The sequence below is a fragment of the Trachypithecus francoisi genome, unplaced genomic scaffold (genome assembly GCF_009764315.1).
Source record: "Trachypithecus francoisi isolate TF-2019V2 unplaced genomic scaffold, Tfra_2.0 Lachesis_group1, whole genome shotgun sequence".
NCBI lineage: Eukaryota > Metazoa > Chordata > Mammalia > Primates > Cercopithecidae > Trachypithecus > Trachypithecus francoisi.
Window position 1 is genome coordinate 160,624,723 of NW_022681454.1, and position 23,246 is coordinate 160,647,968.

The 23,246-nt window shown below is 33.2% G+C and overlaps 1 protein-coding gene across 2 annotated transcripts in view; it reads right to left on the reverse strand.

Moving 5' to 3' along the window:
• The window catches only part of SPOCK3 (SPARC (osteonectin), cwcv and kazal like domains proteoglycan 3), a 490,780-nt gene that overhangs the window by 295,315 nt on the left and 172,219 nt on the right, over positions 1–23,246 (reverse strand). For both annotated transcript variants that reach the window (XM_033215626.1, XM_033215625.1), the window contains one exon: positions 19,102–19,147. In XM_033215626.1, coding sequence (XP_033071517.1) covers positions 19,102–19,147 — 46 coding nt within the window. The remainder of the gene's footprint in view (positions 1–19,101; positions 19,148–23,246) is intronic.

Genomic DNA, 23,246 nt, shown 5'->3' on the forward strand with positions numbered 1-23,246 from the left:
GAAATGTATGCATTGGCTCCTACCTCCATTTACTGAAAAAAAAAAAAAAAAAAAGCTGAAAAGTTGCACTGCATACAGTGTCCAAATTAAGTGAAAATTGGGAATACTTAATATTTTAGAATAAAAGGTGTTCATATTTTAAATGTATATGGGAAAATTTTAAAAATACATGTATGTTATATATATATACCACACAAAGTTGTATAAGCAACTAAGACACCTTGAGCCTAAATGACAGCTTGAATGTTCCCACCTCTCCTCTTTCTCTACCTTTTTATTATCTATCTCTTGGAATTCTTTCGGGCTTAAGCTAAATGTTAATCTGAACATGTTGCCTTTGGCCTTGAGTTAATTCATTTTTCCAGTTTTGCAGAGCTACTAAGTTGTAAAGCCCAGACTCAAGTCTAGTATTATCTGATTCCAAAGCCTACAAAATTTTCTTAAGTTATGCAGCCTGTCTTGCATTAAAGGTCACTTAGAAATTTTAAATATACTGCCTCCTATCTTGCAATAAAAATATTTTACTTTCTAAAAGTTCTGGCTTTAACTGGAAACACCAGCAACCCCACTGCAGTAATGCAGTAGCTAGCTCATCTTTAACATGATGGTGAAAAGTAGCATGTCAGTATCTCAGAATATAGGACAGTGGGAAGGCACAGCACTCAGTGATAAATGACATGAGCTGTGGTCCTAGATGTATCACTTAATATAAATGACTAGCTTTATAGTTATTTCATATAACTTTAGGCAAGTCCCTTACCTTTTTGATTAAGTGACTGTGAAGTTGGAAATAGCAAGCCTCATTCTCCCAATCATATAAACAGGCTGTTAGCCTCAAATTAGAATGTATAAGAAACTGCAAAATATTACAGAAGCATTTCTTAACTAATGCTTAGCTGGCTGTATATATGGTAACAATGTGCTTCAAAATACATTTAATGAAATATATTGCTAACAAAGATTTCCCCAACATATTCATTGTAAATTTCTCCTGAAAGTAAAATTCATTCTTTTGTAAAGCAAAAATAGTGAAAAATCACTATTCTTTCGTAAAGAAATATAAGTGTAAACTATTGGCAGAATGAAATGTTATAACATGTCAATATTTACATTCAAAGATATAATTATTAAGATGCCATTCTATGAATTTGTAGAAGATTAGAAAGATAAAACTTAGGGGATAAAAAGAAACCTTGTCAGTTATTTTCTGCAATTATTTTCTCATTTAAAAAATCAGAAATTAAAAACCCAATAGGTTTGATTAAATGATTTATACAAAGTTACAGTGAGTGGCAAGAATTCATTCAATTTTTTAGTGGTAACAGCAGTTTTCTCATGAGGTCTCACTTGAAGGTGTAACGAGTGGTCACGGATACAGCCAGGCTCACTGACATGAATGCCCACCTCACTCATGATTCAGAGACAGCATGTGTAAATGGAGAAGCTCTGAAACTGGAGTAAAATAAAGCAGATTAAAATTCTGGTTCTTACACTAAATAGCTGTAGGATGATGGGCAAATTATTTTTCCTCATTGAATATCAATGTTTCTCCTCTTTGTAATAGGAGCAATAAAATAATAAACATGGCAGCAGAAAAAAAGCAATAAAAATGGGAGCTTGTGTGAGACTTGAGTGAGATATTGGCTAAATGCTAATGGTGTATAGTATGTGCTCAACAAATGACACCTAATATTATTAAATTTTGCACTCATGAAAATTATTCTCTAACAATAAACCATTGTTATTAAACTATTAAATTAACAAAGGCTACATGATATCTTGAAAACCACAAAACTAGTATCTAGAAGATCTAAAATCTAATCTCAACTGCATTTATTAATATTGGTGTAATCCGTGCAAATCAAACCCTAAATTATTCCCAGTTTGTTCTTGTGTTAGAATTAGCAACAATCCTACGCCCCTACAAATTTTGAAAGATTTTCCTTGTGAGGAACAAATTTAAAAATGTATGTGAAAAATAATCTGAAAATTGCTCTAACAAGGAGCAAAATCACTAACAAGAAAGAAGTGAAACTCAGCTTTGGTATTCTATTATACTGTAGAATGACTATAGCAAATAACAATGTATTGTATGTTTTGAGATAGATGGAAGTAAATATTTTGAATGCTGCCACCACAAAGAAATAGTGAGTGCTTAAAGTGATGGATATGGTATTTACTCGGATTTGATCATTATACCATGTATACATGCATTAAAATATCCCACTGAACTTCATAAATATATACAATTGTATTAATTACAAATAAAAATTAAATGAAAAAATGGTAAAATGTAAATTATAAGTTAAATATGGTTTAAAATAACTTCCTCAATAATAAGCATTGCATTAAACAAATTCATGTTTAGATTTGAATGAAATAAAAGTATATTCAAAATTCCATTTTCCCTCCGATTAGACTTTTATTTTAGTCCTTTCATTGGATATATCAAGTGTAGCAATAGCTATCCAAACATAACAGATAACACAATGTACAGTCATCCCTTAGCATTAGCAGAGAATTGATTCCAGCATCGCCAGAAGACACCAAAAGTTGCAGATGCCCAAGTCCTTTAGTCAGGCCTCCTTATCTATGAGTTTTGAATAGGGGATTCAACTCATATGTAGGTGTTTTCTATCCATGTGTGGTTGAATCCTTGGATGGGGAGTCTATAGATAAGCAGGGCTGACTTTAATTGCTGCTTATAGAATATTGCATTAGAGGAACAGAAACAACAAATAAGATATGTTACATAATTGTTTTCAGTTAAACTATGTCTGGATCAAATACGTATGTTGTGGAGTTTGTGAAAATATAAAGTTCAGAGATCCAGGCATGAAGCTAATGGTGTAGTAGGCAGGCCTGGGGTTCATACATTTGAACGTTAAAGTCGTACCTAGTTGAGTTTCATGAGTAGACTGATCAGAAAACTCTGATTTACCAAATATGTCTTAAATTAGTGTATGGAAGAAAAGAGAAACCTGAAAACGAATTCATATTTAGGACAGTTTTATACTTACACCACACCATATAAAGGAAAAACAATAAATCCCTCTTAAGGTTAAAAAGACTTTCATTAGAATATCTTCAAAAATGATCAAGTGCTTCTGAACATGTTCACAGAATTTTTTGATAAAATAGAATAATCAACCAAGTTTATTTCCAGATGCTTTATAAGGGCTTTAGGTTGATACCTAAGGGTTAAGTAAGTCATGCAAATCAGCGGGGTGAGGGGTGGTTATTTGTGTGCCCCTGATCATTGCTATTCACTAATGTTTACTTATTACTGGTAGCAGATTATCCTGCTTTTTAAGACTTTTGGTGGGGCACACACTACTGATTCTCTCTTCATTAGCAACCCCATCACTTTTTCTGTCTCTACAGTTTTGTCTTTTGCAGAATGTCATTTAGGTGGCATTATATAGTATGGAGCCTTTTCAGATTGGCTTTTCTCACTTAGCAGTCTGCATCTTTCATTCCTCTGTGGCTTGATAACTCACTCTTTCATCAGTGTTTTCTGCTTTTCTAATAGAAATCTTGTTCATAGTTGGTTAGATTTATACCTAAGTATTTCATTTTAGAGGATACTAATGTAAATGCTATTGCATTAATGTAAAATCCCATTTGTTCTGAAGTATAGGAAGGCAATTGACTTTTGTATGATAACTTTGTATTCTGCAACCTTGTTATAATCTTTGTTAATTCCAGGAGGTTGTGTTTTAGGATTTTCTACATAAATGATCATGTCATCAAGGAACAAAATCAGTTTTATTTATTCCTTTTCAATCTGTATATCATTGCTTCCTTTTCTGTTTCATTGCATTAGTTAGGGCTTTTCTTACAAAGTTGAAAAGCAGTAGTGAAAAGGAACATCCTTTCCTTATTCCTGAAGCTTAGAGTTTCTTATCATTAGGTATGATGGTAGCTATAGGTTTTTTATAGATGTGCTTTATCAGATTGAGGAAGTCAACATCTATTCCTACTTTATACGTAGTTTTTACCATGAATAAGTGTTGAATTTTGTTAAATGCTTTTTCTCCAGCTCTTTATGTGCCTATGCAAATTTTTTCCTTTTCTATACTCTTAATTTGTTGGGATAACTACCTTTGAATTATATTAAGCCAGTCTTGCATTCTTGAGATAAATCTCACTTTGTTGGAGTGCATTAATCTTATAATACATTGTTGGATTAGATTTGCCAATATTTTCTTGAAGATTTTTGCACCTATGTTATAAGAGATCCTAATCTGCAGTGTTTTTGTTTTTGTTTTTCTTTGTAGTGTGTTTGTCTGATTTTGGTATTAGGGTGATGGTGGTCTTTTAAGATGAATTAGGAAATATTTCCTTTGCTGCTTCTATCTTCAAAACAAAATGCAGAGAATTGTTTTAATTTCTTCTCTAAAGGTTTATTTGAATTCACCAGTAAATCCAACTGAGTTTGATATTTTTTGTTTTGACAGGCTATTAATTATTGACTCAGTATTTTTAATCACTATCAGGCTACTAAAATTGCCCGTTTCTTCTGTGCAGGTTTTGGCAGATTGTGTCTTTCAAATAATTGGTCCATTTCATCTAAGTTACCAAATTTGTAGGTACAGAGTTGTTCATAACATTTACTTATTAACCTTTTAATGTTCATGAAATCTGTAGCTATTTTGTCTCTTTCACTTCTGATTATAGTAATTTGTGACCCTTCTTTTTTCTTAGCCTGGCTAGAGTTTTGTCAATTTTAACTACGTTTTCAAAGAACCAGTTTTGGTTTTATTGTCTATTGATTTCCTTTTTTAAACTTAATTGATTTTTGCTCTAATTATTATTTTGTTTTACCTTTACTTCAGACTTAAATTCCTTTTCAAGATTACTAAGAGACTGTAAGACTGATTTTAGATCTTTCTTATTTTCTCATGTATGCTTTCAATGGCATAAACTTCTTTGTAAGCACTGCTTTCACTGCATACCACAAACAAATTTTGATAATTTGTTTTCATTTTTGTTTAATTCAAAATATTTTAAAATTTCTCTTGGAATTTCTTCTTTGACACGTGATATCTACAAGTATGTTGCTTAATCAACACATATTTTGAAATTTTCTGGTTATCTTTCCGTTATTGATTTCAACTTTAATTCTATTATGGGCAGTCAGCAGCTATTGTATGATTTTTATTACTTTAATACGTTCAGGTGTGTTTTATGTCACAGCATGTGGCCTATATTGGTGAATATTCCATGTGAGCTTGAAAAGGATGTTTACTCTGCTGTTGCTGAATGAAGCAGTCTATAGATGTCAATTTTATCCATTTGATTGATGGTGCTGTGAGTTCAACTATGTTCTTACTGATTTTCTGCCTGTTACATCTGTGCAGTTTTAGAGGGATGTTGTCTCCAGTATAATAGTGATTTCAACTATTTTTCCTTGCAGTTCTCTCAAGTTTTGCCTCACATATTTTGTTGTTCTCTTGTTAGGCATATGCAAGTTAAAGACCACCTTTTTGGAGAATCGTTATGTAATGTCCCTCTTTGTCCCTGATAATTTTCTTTGTTCTCATGTCTACGTTTTCTGAAATTAATACAGTTACTTCTGCTTATTTTTTATTAGTGTGAGCATCGTATATCTTTCCCTATCCATTCACTTTTAATCTATATGTAGCTTTAAATTTAAAGTGGGTTCCTTTGAAACATATAGTTGGATCTTGTATTTGCCCCACTATGAGAGTTTCTGTCTTTCAGTTGTTGCATTTAGGCTATTGTTATTTGAAGTAATTATTGATATAGTTGGAATAATATTTACCATATGTGTTAATGTTTTCTATTTGTTAGCTTTGTGCTTTGTTTCTATTTTCTTTCATTTTTTTGCCTTTTGTGATTTTAATGGAGCATTTTTTAGGATTCTATTTTTCTCATTTCATACAATATTTATTATACTTCTGCTTTAAGTAGTTTCTACTACTAAAATTTACTATTTTAAGTAGTTTCCCTAGAATTTGCGTCATGTATTTATAAGTAATCCATGTCCACTTTTAAATAATACTCTACCACTTTATGGGTAGCGCAAGTACCTTATAATAATAAAATATTTATAATTCCTTCTTTTCATACCTTTGCTGTCATTCATTTCACCTATACCTAAGCATAAATAAGGACAGATCTATAAGTGTATCTACTTAAATACACTGTTGCTACTATAATTTTGAACAAACTACAATCTATTAAATAAGCTAAAAGTAAAAATAAATATTGATTTTACACTTCTTTGTTCTTTTCTCAGTAGCCTTCCTTTTTTATGTAGATCTGAGTTTCGATTTATATCATTTCCTTGTCTCTGAAGAACTTCTTTTAATATTTCCTGCAGGGCATGTATGTCTAATGGCAAAAAATTCCCTCGATTTTCTTTGTCTGGACAACTCTTTATTTCTTTTACTTTCGCAGTAAAATTTAACAGGGTACATCAAGGTATATTCTTCTAACTTGTTTTTTTTCCCCCTTTCAGCATGTTGACTTTTTGACTCACTCTTTTTGCTTACATGGTTTCTGAGGCAAAATCGATGTGATTCTTGTGTTTGATTCTCTACAGGAAACGTGTTTCCCCTTTTCCTGCCCGGCTTCTCTTGAATTTTGTTTTGTTTTGTTTTTGTTTTTGTTTTATTTTCTGCAGCTTGAAAATATGCCTAGATGTGGGTAGTTTTCTTTTGCATTTATTCTTCTTCGTGTTCTCTGAGCTTCCTGGATCAGTGCTTGTTGTCTGACAAAAATTTTGAAAAATTATGTCATTATTGTTTCAAATATTTATTCTGTTTCTTTATTATCTCTTTTTTTCTTTCTGATATTCTTTTTTTTTTTTTTTTTTGACAAAGTCTCACTCTCTCATCCAAACTGGAGTGCAGTGGTACAATCTCAGCTCACTGCAACCTCTGCCACCCGGGTTCAAGCGACTCTCCTGCCTCAGCCTCCCAAGTAGCTGGGACTACAGGCGCCCACCACCATGCCTGGCTAATTTTTTGTATTTTTAGTAGAGATGAGGTTTCACTGTGTCAGTCGGGGTGGTCTTGAACTCCTACCCCTTAACCCACCTACCTCGGCCTCCCAAAGTGCTAGGATTACAAGCATGAGCCACCACACCTGTCATCTTTCTAACATTCTTATGTATTGATTTTTAAATTTGATTTATTGTAAGATAATTGTACATAATGAGCATGAAATACAAAATAAGGTTAAGAGGAAGTCTGATTATTAAAACTAGACTTGAAGTAACAAAGAAGTTGTGGGGGAGACAGAAGCAAAGACTCAGAAACAGAAACAAAACGGAGAAAGAGAAATGTCTAAATTTGACTCTAGTGAAGAATATATGATATTTATCTGCAACGATGCAGGACTTTGTAGGGGACATATGGATATAACTATGTGCTAGGGCTTTGACGAGCTTACGATCTCAATCAAGAAGGCACATTAACTCTCACAAAAGAAAGACCAGGTGAATTCTAAGGCAGGCATTCTTGAAGATAAGTATAGTGAACTTAAAAGAGAATGCATTTACAGTCATAAGAGGCATCTTCATAGGGAAAGCAGAGCTTGAGTTTGATAGATGACATCTTGTCATAAATGTAACTGCTTGTAATATCTAATGAATATTTTAAAAATAGGGTAACTATAAAAATAATTTGAGTAGAGAGGAGTTATACTAAGTAGAAAGTTAAAGGTTTAAAAATTAGGAAAGTACTGTTTCGCTTTTGACTGAAGATGTATTCTAACAACTTGATGAGGCAAGACATATAAGTTCATATTGATTGATAACTAGTCATAAACTTTTCTATCTTTTTGCAAAGGCCAAATTATGACTTTTAAATCATTGTATGAATTTCCCAAAATAAGCCACCAAGAAAAATTCATAATATGAATTCATGGGTTACGTTAGAATTATTGGAGTGGTTGGTTTATGGAGCTTGCCAACTCACTTAACACTATTGACCTAAACTTAAGACACTATAACAATTTAGATTCTAACTCTGGCAATCAGACAATGATTTTTCTATAGGCATTTTAATATTTGTTTTCAGTGGGGATTCCACTATCTTTACTATCTATTCTATAACAATTGAAACTAAATGAGAAGGCTAAGTGGTGATTGAAATATGTTAAGTAACCCTAGTGCTGTGGCTCACGCCTATAATCCTAGCACTTTGGGAGACCCAGACCAGCAGATAACTTGAGGTCAGGAGTCTGAAACTAGCCTGGCCAACATGGCAAAAGTCCATCTCTACATAATACAGAATTTAGTTAGGTGTGGTAATGTCCACCTGTAATCCCAGCTACTTGGGAGGCTGAGCTAGGAGAATCAATCCCTTGAACAAGGGAGGCGGAGATTGCAGTGAGCCAAGATCGTGTCACTGTGCTCCCGAGCGAGACTTTGTCTCGAAAAGAAAAAAAAAAGAAAGAAAAGAAAATATGTTAAGTAGAACTATTCCTGAGCTCCATATATATGGTTTCCCCTAGAAAGTTATAGGAAGAGTATAAAAATACTAGACATTATCTTAATTAAAGCATGTAAGAGACAATTTCCTGAAATAATTATATATTAATTATACTGTCTAAAAAGATCTAGTATTCACTAGTAGAAGTAAATATGTTCAATTTTTTATCTTTTTAGACACCTAATACTATGGAAACAAGCATTAGTCTAGAGTTTACATATTAGATTGCTAGGTGATTTACAGAAATACAAAAGAAAAAAAAAGCAGTGTATGATATATTTCAAAAGTGAAAGTATTATACACATGATTTCATATTATTTTAAAATAAGTGTCAGAAGAAACCAGACATGCCTTATATATATTATTACATAGTATTTTGTTATCCAGATGACAGGAAAACTAGAAGATTCTGACAACTGTATAAAACTGAACATACCTGGAAACTTCAACAGCTAAGAAATAGTATTTTCTTCCATAACAAATGCCTTAGAAAAACATATTTTCAGCTAACACATAAATTATGAAAGAATATTTCCATGGTGGAAAATATGCAATAGAGAGAAATTTGTTTTAGTGAAGATAATTTTATGGGCTTCTAAATATAAGGCCATATTAAGTCATTTCTGATTAAGTGGAAGGCTCCAGTTAGATACAATCCCAACAACTGGAATTGAAGAATTGAGTAGTCATTGTATTTTTATTTATCTTTCATTCATTTTTATTTATCCTTGTAACTTTGGCACAATTAATTACACAATAATCATCTTGACATCATGGATAAATAATGATAGATACATACATTGGAGACAGGTATTTATGTAAAAGTGCTTGTTCACTTTTAAGAATTACTGGTGATTGAACCATGAAAATATAATTTATCTAGTTCTCCAATAAGAAATGTTAACTGAAAAATCACTTAGCTTTTTTTCATATGAAAGTTAAATCCTAAACCTATGGAGATCATCAGATATTCAAAGATAGAAACACAGCATATTCCAAAGTATTTCAAGCAAAGTTAATCTTCTTTTTCTTTTCTTTCTTTCTTTCTTTCTTTCTTTTTTTTTTTTTTTCTTTTTTTTGAGACAGAGTTTTGCTCTTATCACCCAGTCTGGAGTGCAACGGCATGATTCCGGCTCACTGCAAGCTCTGCCTCCTAAGTCCAAACATCTTTGAGATTTTTATTGTCTTTGAGTTATTTCCCTTCCTACTAATGAAAATATTTGTAAGTAAAGTGGGTACAATATTAGCAAATTTCAAATTCTTTAGGATATTAGCTTCTTCACAACACAAAGTTTACTGTCTAAAGGCTGGAAGTGAAGTGCAGGTTGATCACATGTGGAACTTTTAGAGGGTTTATGTGAAAGCAAACAAACACACTAGACTCGCTGGTGTCTCAATGAGGATTTTGAAATACAAACCCAGATTATATCACCTCTTTTTTATATAGACCATGAGTCAGTTTGAGAAGCAGTGCAAATAGATGTATTTTGACCTGAGAAATGATTTTTTAAATAATATTTGATATAAAATACATTAGAATCAGGAAAATCATGCTCTAAAATCTAGATATTAAGTGATGTATTATCAGATGAATGCTCAATTTATCCAAATATCATTTATAAAGATCAGATATTAGAGGCAGTCAGTTTAAAACACTGTATTTCTAGATTCTAAAAATTAGACTACAAGTTACAAACACCTCATATCCTCTCTTGTGGAACAATTCTAAATATGATTCAACAACATATGCCAAATGATTGACCCTTTAGTTTCTTACGTTCAGCTGTGCCATTCCCACCATGTCTTCTCATGAGAGGGGTATAGCCTGAGTTGAGAAATAAACCAGACAAGCTGATTATAAATCACTATTTCATAACAAAAGAGTAAATGTCCTTCAAAACCACAAATACAAAATTCCAAACCTCCGCTACACCACATACTAGCTTTATATCTACTTTTTGAGGTGGTTTAAGTAAGTGTCTTCTATAAAATACTTGACGTATAGGTGGTGTTTGTTCAACGGAGGCAATGATTTTTCTCTGGGGGTTTCCTTGCTTGCCACAATTTATTCTCAAAGCCCTTTGGTACCTGCTTCTGACACCAGATCTGAAAAAGTGAATAGGTCAGTTAAAATTCTCTGACAGTTTGAGCTGCTTTCATAAGAAGAACTCTTTTGACACAAAATTCTCAGTACTACTAAAGGAAATGACAGAAATGAATTATTTTGATAAGCTATTGCTAGTACCCTATGATTCTCTGCTATACCTGCATAAAATAACAAATTTTGGAGTTTAAAACACAATCACATTCACAGCCATTAGGATAGATTTTAATTTTAAAAAATAATAATGTTGACAAGGATAAGGAAAAATTGGAACACTATGGATTGCCACTGGGAATATAAAATCATGCAGTTGCTATTGAGAACAATATGGTTGTTTCCCAAATAAATACAATTACGATATGATCCAGCAATTCCATTTCCAGGTATATAACCAAGAGAACTGAAAGCAGAGACCCAAACATATTTAGACACACACATTCGTAGAAGCATTATTGACAATAGCCAAAAGGTGGATGTAACATAAGTGTCTATGGATAGATAAATAGAGAAACAAACTGTGGGATGTACATACAATGAAACATTGCTCAGTCTTGAAAAGTAGGAAATTCTGACACATGCCACAATATGGCTGAGCCTTGAAGACATTACACTAAGTGAAATAAGTGAATCACAAAAGGACAAAGATTGTATGATTCCACTTATAGGAGATGTCTGGAAAAGTCAAATTCAAAGAAACAGAAAGTACAATTGGGGTTGTCAAGTGCTGAGGGGGTGGGATAAAGGAGAGTTATTGTCTAATGCATGTATAGTTTCAGTTCATACCCAATAAACTGAAGATAGTCATTAATCGGAAGATGAAAAGGGTCCTGGAGATGTATAATAATAATGATTGCAAAAGGATATGAATGTACCTAATGCCCCAGAACTATATTCCTTAAAGTGGTTAAAATGGTAAATTTTATCTTACATATATTTTACTGCAATTTTTTAAAAAGTAAAATACAAAACAAAACAAAAAAAAAGCCTAGGCACACACACCAAGAGCCCAGATTAATTAAATCAAAACATTCAGGGATCAAGAGATCAATTGAATCAAAACATTCAGGGATCAAGCCTAGGCAACTATACTTTTTAAATGAGTGTGAAGTGATTCTCCTGTACAGCCAGGACTGAGAATCACTTCTCTAGCCAGTAGACGCTTCCTGGTAAAAGTATGACTTTCTATGTATGTCCAGAGTTTTTTCAGTCTTTATAATAGTTCTTGCTATGCTAGATTAACAAGGCCTGAGATAATAATATTGTTTCCTTCTTTTGTTTTTTTCAAGATAAACTGTATCCAGCATTATTAAAGATACTTTCCATAAACAATTATGCTATTTCAGGAAGGACATGGGCAGACAATCTTTAGCAGTATACAACAGCTTTCAAACTCCCTTCTTCAATGGACTAGCAAAAGACAGAAAACCACTATAAAACCCAGTGAAGTCTTCATCTGATGCTCTGAACAGGGAAAGTTTAGAGTGAGGGTTGACATTTCACACTTAGCGTGTTTAACAACTTTTCACAAGCCGACCCTGAGTTTCACCTGACCCCTAATTATTGATTATCAGTATGTCAGGCAATCTAGACTTTCCAGTGATGCCACTGGAAGGGTGGCACTTATCAAAAGAGCAGTGGTTCCATTCCTAGATTGTGGGTCTTCAGTTAAATTCTGCAATTGTCATTTCACTTTCTGAAAGCCAGGATCGGCTTGTGAACAACATTGTTTCTTAAATTACTGAACACCTTCTAAATTAATTTGATTAATTTCCTGCTCTCTATATTTGATTGCAGCTTAATAACACATAAGGAAACGGAAAATAGATATAATTTGCCTTCTTGCACACCTATGTAGGCTAATGTGATATGAAGCAAATCAAGTATTATATACTAATCTTGATTTTACCTTAAGAATTAAAAACACAGACCTTTACATAGTATTTATTATTTTATGGAACATGTACATTCATTTGGTATAGAACAAAACAATCTAAGATTTTTGGTGCTACATTTTATGGGTCATGGTGTAAAACAAATAAAACACCATCATTGTATAAAGAAGTAAGAATTGGATAATGAAATAAATTTCTCATTTAGAAGCCCTATGTAGTTCTTAGACGCTAAATCTGACATAGAGTAAATGAGCATTACTGTTGGTTTCTAGGTTGAATATAATTTCTTAGCAGGTTTTCCTCAGGGATACAAAGGAGTTCTATGATCTAAGGTTGCCAGTATGGATGATACAACCAATGTAGGGTATATACATTGATAAGACTATTAGAAGTTGAATGTCTAAACAGGGAACTTGTCCAAACATATTCAAAACTCCCAAATCAATTCATGTGAATTAATCAAATACTGGTTCAATCAAATAAAGGCTCAGGATTTACATTTCTAAATGACTGAAGTCACTTTCAGAAAATACTGTAATCATGTAATCATCCTTGCATGTTGCCTCCACTGAATTTCAATACTGGGAACACCAATTTTTCCACTAGAAAAATGACGAAAGTCCCGAAGTTCTTAAACAAAGCAGCATTATGATACCACCATGCCCCTATTGTGAAGGATGGATCAGACCTTTCTATTGTTTCAGAATACTATCAATAAATGCCATCCAAAACCATAAAAAAAGAATGATACTCATGTAAACAAGTAAAAATTAAAGGCATCTGGGAGACAGTCAATATCGACATTGTCTAATCTACATAACCTATTCCTTAAGAAGCATGATAATGCATTTTAAGAAGCATGATAATGCATTTTAAGAAGAGGAAGCTAAATTAGGGGTGCATTTCCTCAAACACTAGTCTTTTTCAGTTTCAGAAATAATTACACCCATAATACTATGAACAGCTCTGTTCATTGAAGGGAATAAAAGCTCCAGATGAAATCTCAACAGCTTGTCCTTTGTAGCCAAATACTGATTGCAAAAGGATATATCAGGCTGTGACTGTTATTATATGTAAGACATTTTGCAAATGGATGGAAAAAATGATGGGAATAAAATAAAGTTCTAAGAAATGATTCTGAAGAGATTAATACAATGGATAAGTATATGGCTAAACACATGACTGCCCTTCCAAAGAGCTGGTTATTTCTTTCTCACAACTCCCCTTCCCCCAACCCTCTAATCCTTGCCAGAATGCTTCCTCTAGTTGTATGTTTAGCTGCCATGTATCTGTCTCTCATGGCTAGATTATCTGAGCTGCTTGAGTTTAGGAATGGTTTCCTCACATACCTCCTCTTCAGGAACTTTCATTGAATTATCTGCCATCTTGGCCACATGCTGTGACTCACACAAGTAATCCCAGGACTTTGGGAGGCCGAGGGGCAGATCACCTGAGTTCAGAAGTTTGAGACTAGCCTGGCCAACATGGTGAAACCCTGTCTCTACTAAAAATACTAAAATTAGCCAGGCGTGGTGGAGGGCACTTGTAATCCCAGCTACTCAGGAGGCTGAGGCAGGAGAATTGTTTGAACCCAGGAGGAAGAGGTTGCAGTGAGCTGAAATCAGGTCACTGAACTCCAGCCTGGGTGAAGGAGTGAGACTCTATCTCAAAAATAAATAAATAAATGAATAAATAAATAAATAAATAAGAATTAAATGTAATCTAACAAACCAGTAGGAGTTAGGCTGCCTTTCCTGAGAGGCTCTGATTTAAGAAGAAAGCACACAATGAAACTGCTGAGAAAAGACAGAAAGGTGCTGATCTGAGCCACAGCTACACTTCTTGACCCTAATTCAAGATCCCCAAAAATGTGTAGGAGCAGGAGAAACACATCAAAAAATGAAACAGGTTTGTTCTTATATCTCTGGATCTCTATATATTGATCTTCTTCATTTTTAATCTATTCATAATAATTTACTACCATGGTAGAAACCAAGTAGGGGCACACCAAGCTCCTTTGGATAGTAAAGTTAGGAAAACCTAGAAAGCATATTTTCCTTCTAAATCTTTCACCTTAGGATACCTAGAGATTTATGATATTTATCATATGCTGGGGAAAACAACGTTTAAATAAAAGGTGATCCTTGTAGATGGGGTACCTCAGTTCAAGCAGATTCTCTGAGCAACTGTCAGGACTCACTGCTAGGAACTTTACTGATGTATCTCTTACACATCAATGTTAATCCATGACCACAAACAAGGCAGATTTAACATAATGAATGGAAAAATGTGAATATTTATTTTTGAAAGCTACAGCATATTTATCTAAAGCATTGATTAAATTGTTCAAAATCTTCATTATGCTATCACCTAGGTTCACACATGCATTTTCCCTTCAGTTTATTTATCATAGTAAATATAGCAAAGAATATACATTTTATGCCTTATTCAAGATATATGTCCTTATCAAAACAATTTTTCAGGTAATTTCTGTTGTGTCAACTCATGATTAACTGCACTGATGAAGAGAAATAATATCACAGAAAAATCAGTGTGGAGATATCTAGACCAATTTATTGTTGGTATTGGCGTGCTTTAGTTCATTTTGCAGCAGATTTACCATCATCAAAATAGTTTTTACTTAAGCTTATTTGAAAACATTTTATTTCCCCCAAACTCTTACTGTTTTAGTGGTAAAAAAATAAAGAAACTGGAAAAATGATTGATTAAAAGAAACTTAAATGAGATGAAAAATATGTCATGGTTAAACCAAAAGGTAGATCAGGTGTATATGAACAATCAGATTATTTTACCTAGAACCAAATTTGTAAGCGTAAATGTGTCTGTCCATGTGTAAATACGTAATCGATATGTTTATGTATGTATGTATTTGTCTGCATATGTATGCATATGTAGAAAGGAGTTTTGTGCTGAGAAGTTACACCATTCATATTATAAAATATTAATTAACATTTTCATTGTTGGTACTTTAATTTCTGCATGCTTTATGGTGCATTCTATAGAAATTGAAGAAAGGATAACTTTAAATGGACATATGAATTGTTAAAATAGCATAAATACTAGTATAAAAATATAATGACAAGGTAACTTTTTCTTCACTATTTTTTTGTTTTTTTTGAGACGGAGTCTTGCTCTGTCACCCAGGCTGGACTGCAGTGGTGCGATCTCCACTCACTGCAAGCTCCGCTTCCTGGGTTCACCCCATTCTCCTGCCTCAGCCTCCCATGTAGCTGGGACTACAGGCGCCCACCACAGTGCCCGGTTATCTTCACTTTTTTTAGGAAACACGCAAACCTCTTAAAAATGAAATAGGGGAAAATCAACTTATATTGATATAATATGGATGTCCATAATTCAGTGAAAAACATGGTAAATTAAAAACTAAAAATACTCATAAAAAGTATTTTAAATGGTTTCATGTTCAACACACCAATAAGCTTTTGAAAATAATACTTGAAGGAAGAGTCTGTCATCAAAAAGTGAGAAACATATAAGAAATGAACATATCTCATGTCTTTTCTATCTAGATGATGCACACTATTTAGATGGAAATAGGATTATTTTGCTCACTCCTCAGTGTGGTCTACAACTAGGTTGATTAATTTGACTCAAAGCCACAAACAAATACACATATCTCAATCTAATTGTTGTTCTATTTTTATTTTTTGATATAAAACTTTATTACATGTTTATCAACCATATATGTTCAAGAAATCAAAACTTGAGATCTGACAGTCTGTTGTGGGAGGTCAGGGACCCTGAACGGAGGGACTGCTGAAACCGTGATAGAAGAACATAAACTGTGGAGATTTCATGGACATTTATTAGTTCCCCAAATTAATACTTTTATAATTTCTTGCACCTGTCTTTACTGCAATCTCTGAACATAATTTGTGAAGATTTCATGGACATTTATCACTTCCTCAGTCAATACTCTTGTGATTTCCTATGCCTGCCTTTAATCTCTTAATCCTGTCGTCTTCGTAAGCTGAGGATGTATGTTGCCTAAGAACCCTGTGATGATTGCATTAACTGCACAAATTGTTCATAAAGCATGTGTGTTTGAACAATATGAAATCTGAGCACCTTGAAAAAAGAGCAGGATAACAGCAATGTTCAGGAAACAAGGGAGATAACGATTAGGTCTGACTGCCTGGGAGCCGGGCAGGACAGAGTCATATTTCTCTTATTGCCGAAAACAGGTAAGATAAATATTGCTGAATTCTTTCCCTAGTAAGGAATATTAATAATTAACAGCCTGGGAAAATAATGCATTCCCAGGGGGAGGCCTCTAAAAAGGCTGCTCTGGGAGTGTCTGCCTTATGCAGTTGTAGATAGGGATGAAACCCACCCTAGTCTCCTGCAGTGCCCCCAGGCTTGCTAGAATTAGGGAATTCCAGCCTGGCAAATTCTAGTCAGACCTGTTCTCTGCTCTTGAACCTTGTTTCCTGTTAAGATGTTTATCAATGACAATGCATGCACAGTGGGACATGAAACTTCATCAGCAATTCTAGTTTTGCCCTGGCCTTGTGACCTTGCCCTGCCCATTTGCCTTGTGATATTTTATTGCCTTTGAAATGTGATCTCTGTGACCCACACCCTATTTGTACCCTCCCTCCCCTTTGAAAATCGCTAATAAAAACTTGCTGGTTTTGAGGTTCAGGGGCATCATGGAACCTGCTGACATGTGATGTCTCCCCTGGACATCCAGCTTTAAAATTTCTCTCTTTGGTACTCTTTCCATTTATTTCTCAGACCAGCCAACATTTACGGAAAATAGAAAAGAACCTACGTTGAAATATTGGGGGCTGGTTCCCCCGATAATAGTCCACAAAATATTGTTTTAACTTTATTTCTAACATTTGTTCAAGTTAGTGGTAATATTGCATTGCAATTAGGAAATAGGTTTGGGGGTTCAGACTGACTGAATCTAAATCCCCACTCTGCCACACTGTGGGAATATAACCTGGGCAGGAGCTTAACTTCTTTCAATATCTTAACTTTCTCATCTACTTTGCAGGGCTGTAACAACTAAATTAAATAATATATATCAAAAACTTGGAGTAGTCACTCAAAATAGGACATTCTTCATAAATATTAGCTATTATCATGTCATAAGCTTATTCCTGCCTGATATAATATTTTTAAGTTAGTGGGTTAAAAACCTCTCTGAATAGTAAAGCAAATCAGTCTTGTATCATTAATTGTTTGGGAGACTCTAAAATAGCATTCTTTTTTTTAAGAGAGATAAATTACAGTTCTACACAATGTCATGCACACATAAAGGAAAATAAAAGCATCTTTATTATAACTGGATGCACCAAGTATGACAAATTCCATAGCTAACACCCATTTTACAAGGTTTATGATTCCATCATAAAAATTAATTTCCCAAGAAAGCCAGCAAATAACATCTCTGTCTGCATGTCATTATTTTTTTATTGCCTGTGTTTTAGAGCATTGGCTTGACTTATTAGTAACAAATTCAAAAATAATTCTTTTATAATTTTAAAATGCTGATCTCACAAACACACACTGGATGATAGTGAAATCAAATGAAATATATAAGAAAAAAAGTCATTTTAAGAAGATATCCAATTTGAATGACCGTTTCAGACTCCATGTTAATATCAATGTTGATGATGGTCTATGTCTAGGTCCACACAGGTGGTTTCTCACTCATACAGCATGGGTGTTGTAGCATTCACCCCAAATATTAAGTAAAAATCTGGTAACATAGCAAAATACTCTAAGATCTTTTAAATAACATATTATGCCTTCATCATCTAATCACCTAAACACTCTTACAAAGCCTTCTATTTGTAAGTATGACTACTTCACAGAGTATTATCTTTTGCATGGTTACTATATACTCTATGTAAAGAAGAAACTTTTTTTTTTTCTACTTTGCACAGACTATAGAAACTTACAAAAAGAAACTTTAAAAGTAAGATACTTTTAAAATGTGAACTTTAGTAAACAAATCTCTTTAGTTATTTATGTAACTATGATTGCTTGGTGTTTGATATGTCCATTCTCATTGCAAATGTAGAAGTATTTCCATTTTCATCCATATTTCCTGCTTTCCATTTAAAGGTAAGTTAATCAGAATTGCAAGCTGTTTGAAAAAGAGGTGCGGAAGCCCCAATTTTGTGTAACATTTTTCCTGTTGGGTCTTGTTAAGACCTCAGCTGAGTCTAATTATGAATTTACTCACCTTAAAGGAAACCTTTTATTAATTGGAAAAGAGGCAAAAAAAAGCCATTTGTTTTAAAAGTTTGCACAAATAAATCTATTGCCCAGTGAATGCACTTGAAAACTGGATGAAGTGACTTGTATCTACTGATAAAAATAAACCTGGTAATGTTCAGAAGCCCAAATCAGTCATCTAAAACATGTATCTAAAAATAAAAGACATCCTGACATAATCATGATAACTAATTGCTTACTTCTAAAAATATTATGCTGAAATGTAAGTAATTATTGCATAAATTTTTCCATTCATGTAAGCTCTTGTATTTAGTATTTTCAAGCCTAACCACACAATAAATATCATTTCTAAAAGTACAATTATTATGAACATGTAAAGATTTTTATTTTAAAACAGTTGGATTCTTACCCTGATCGAAGGGTTTTCCCGGACTCCAAGTGCGGAAATAATCATCCTAAGGGGGAAAATAATGTGAATTGAGTGCATATGAGTAATTAAAATGCAAGGATTCATATAAAATCTAAAATTAAATATGAAACACAGAAGCTGTATACAAACCTCTACTTCCTGCAATGGCAAGCAGCAAATTATAAAATAAATAAATAAAAATAAAAAAGAAACAAGAGAAAAACAATAGTTATCAAAAAGGAACACACTGTTTACAAGTTACAGAAATGTCTTCCAATAAATGTGTTCATTTTCATTGCAAGTCAATGGTTAATATAACAATTTAACTATTTTTGGTTGCCACTTCTCCTAAATATTACAATGCTTATTTTCAATTACAATTCAGCGCATAATATAACATGCAGATAATTACCCTAAGCTAATAAGCTATAAAGTATCTTACCAGTTTCCAATTATACAACTTCATTGTTCCCTAGTACAACAGTAAGTGGAACTATTAATATAGCAGGGAAAATACCAAGTGATTCTGCAATGGCCTATGGAGTATAAATATGCTTTATGCAAATCATTCTCTTGTTAATCAAATATCTAAGGAGTTCATCAAAATGCAATCTAGAGGTTGAAAAACATGCACGCCTAATTAAGTCCTGCCTAAAGTTTAATTCTTTAATATGGAAAAGAATCAATGAAATATATTTACAATATACTTAGTAAATATGGCAGTACAGCACAAATGTAGGGCAAAGCATACTGGAAAGAATTTTGAAAAGTAAGGCCAAATAGACTATGTCTATTTATTTACTGTTTTTACCGCTCTAAAAGCCTTATAAAAGTTCCTCATTAATATCATATTTTATTATAAATTAAAAAGATGTCACTGTTGAAATTAATACACTGTTGTCACTATGGTAACCTGCCAGAAGAGAGTAGCACATCATGGTGAAGTTATAACATTTCCAAGCTCTAAACTGTTAGACCCACTCAAGTCAGTTAATTGGAAAGCTATAGAAGCTACAGAATTCAAAAGGGGTAAGCAGAGATTCCTTCTCTTTGTATAAATTTAAGGGGTATAAATGCAGTTTTGTTATATGAATATCACATAGTGGTGAAATCTCAACTTTTAGTGTAACCATCATCTGAATAGTGTACATTGTTCCCATTAAGAAATTTCTCAGCTCTCACCCCTCACACCCTCCCACCCTTCCAAGTGTCTCATGTGTATTATTTCACTTATAAGTGAGAACATGAGGTGTTTGACTTTCTCTTTTTGAGTTGTTTCACTTAAAATAATGGCCTTCAGTTCCACCCATGTTGAGGCAAAAGACATTTTATTCCCTTTTCATGGCTGAATGGTATTCCATTTTCTTTATGCAACCACATGTTGATGGACAGTTCGATTGAATCTAATATATTTACTCTTCCGAAGAGTGCTGTGATAAACATATGAGTGCAGTTATCCTTTTTATATAATGACTTATCTTCCTTTTTTGAATCTTCTTTCTAGCCTCTTTTTCAGTGTCTCCACTGTGTAAGGAAGAAAATGCAGCACTGATTTCAATCATAGAAATAAACACAATCCTTTAATTTATTTATGACAATTTTAAATTAAGTTTCAGAAGTTTTTTTTAATGTGACTAACAGTTAGTCAACACTTTCTGAAATTGCACTCCACCAACTTCAAATTTTTTAAAAAATGAAACAAAGAGAAAAAAAATGACATCACCGTAGTTGATACATTTATGTCCAGATAGGGTTATATTAAGAGGAAGGCAAATTATAGCAATCTATACACATAGATTTTCCACTAGATAATCTACGATTAGATTAAGAAAGGATAATGCTACTACATAATTAAATAAACACTGATTATCTATTGTCTTTAAAACATTTTTAAATACAATTATAGCATGATACAATTCTTGGAAAATTAGACTTTCAAGTGAAATTACTCCAATAACCGTCTCAAAACTTGAGCTGAGCAACATAACAAACTCATTTAGTATCTTTTGTTTTTAAAAATGTATCTTACTATTTGATGATGATGACTATTATTCATTCCAAGCATGGGGAGGAATTGGGCTGCTATGGTTTTACATCTCTCCTGAAGCAGAACAGAAAACTAGACATGCACACATGAGTGATGGATTTGGAGACAGGCAAACCAGAATTTTAAGTCTGGCTCTACCACTCATTGGTTGCATCACTTTAGAAAAGATGACAGCCTAGACTATCCTCAGATTCCTGTGATGAAAGTTGGAAAAATAATCTCTACCTATTTGAGAGGGAGATATTGGGATTAGTTATCAACTGTGTAAAATGCCAGCACCATATCTGGAAGAAAGGAGGTGCTAAATCTTAATAGCTACACATAAGGGTCAAGTTTCTGTGTCAGTGTCTTTGGGTAACACCGTGGACAAGCTGTCATTACTGCTCACCAAATCCTTTGTTTTTCTGATTTCTTACAAGCAGCCATAAATTCCTCCTCCTCCTATTTTCAAATCCAATGCTCTCTCCAAAAAATAAATAAATAAATAAAAATTCAAATGTAGCAAAATTTTAAATACCTACATTTATTCCTATAGTAAATGCAAGAAGAAAAATGTTTTTGCTGTCATCTCAGATTATTCTGACATGTTACAGCTACCAGTGGCAACACCCGAAAAGACGTGGCTAAGTTTTTATTGTAATAGTGACTCCATTCATATAAACATCACAGAGTCCAAGAAGGCGGAAAAGCTGTAGAACTGACATTGTCAGCACTGAAGTCACATAAGTCAAAGCGGCATGTTTCACACAACACACAGTGTTTGCAATACTGAATACCTGAATAGATGAGCAGGAATTAGGGGGGATGTATATTTAAAAAGAATGTAATTTTAAAATCTAACCTCAACCACATTTAATGATCTTCCTTCAGAATAACATGGTCAACTTGGTGCGTTTGGGACCACAGCTATATAAAAATCTATAATCACAATTGTGAAACATGAACTTGGTTCTCTTGGTTATGTCAAGGGCAATCTTGAAGTTTGACCGCAGTGGGGATCAGACATATATATGATGGAAAAGGAAAGCAGCCCCACTACTAAGCCATTTTTAGATATATTCTTTGTGTTCTGACATCATTAGACATTTTTTTTAATTAAAAAAAAAACAGTTTCACCTCATTAAATCTTAGGAATTTTGTCAGGATGAGAAATAAAAGTGTTTTCACGTAAGTGTTCATTCAGGCACAATTTCTTTTGTTCCAAAACCTTTGTGTGAATATTGGTTGTTCTCAGGCTTCAATTTATATCCAAAATAAGCCAACTAGGGATTTAGAAAACAACTACAAGAGATGCCTTCAGTTGGAGAAATTCTGGGTTTAAATGACTGAAACCAATCCTGAGTGTTTCAAGAAGCAAAGTTGGATTCTTGTCACACACGTTCAAAAACTTATGGAGTGAATTACAGAGACCATTAGAATTTAATATTAAACCACTGCCAACTTCTTGTAGTTATAGAAATAATAACTGCAAGTTGTCCACAAAATAAAGTCTACATAAAAATTGGACTTATGTGTTTTATTGTTTAAACTGTCTTTTTCCTTGTGGTTTTAATGCTGTGTCCTTTTCTCTAATTTTAAATAAAATATATGTGCACTTTATTGAACACACCTATGTATTGTAGAGCATAGTTTCTCATCCTTAGCATTATTGATAGTTTGAGCCAGATAATTCTTTGTTGTGTTAGGGGTAGGGAGACTATTCTGTGCATTGATCACTATTTAGTACCATCCTCTGCTTCTACTCGTGAGACACTGGTGGGGACACTCCCTCAAAGTGTGACAAAAGGGAAAAGTAACAAGTTATTGCCAAATATCCTCTGGAAGAAAAATCACTCATGTGAAGACAGCTGATGTAGAGTTGTTGGTAAATAAAAACAAATGAATCAAAATACCTTACAACAAAGTACTGCTACTAGCAGCAGATTTTCTGCACACATATTTTATAATATTGAAAGCATATTAAACATTCTATTTTAAATGCAGATTTTTGTGTAATATTTTATTAAGAACATTTTACAACTGTATGACTTTTTTTCTCCAAAATATTTAATGGCTATATAATACCCTTTGGTATTGACTTACTGTCATTTATTTAACT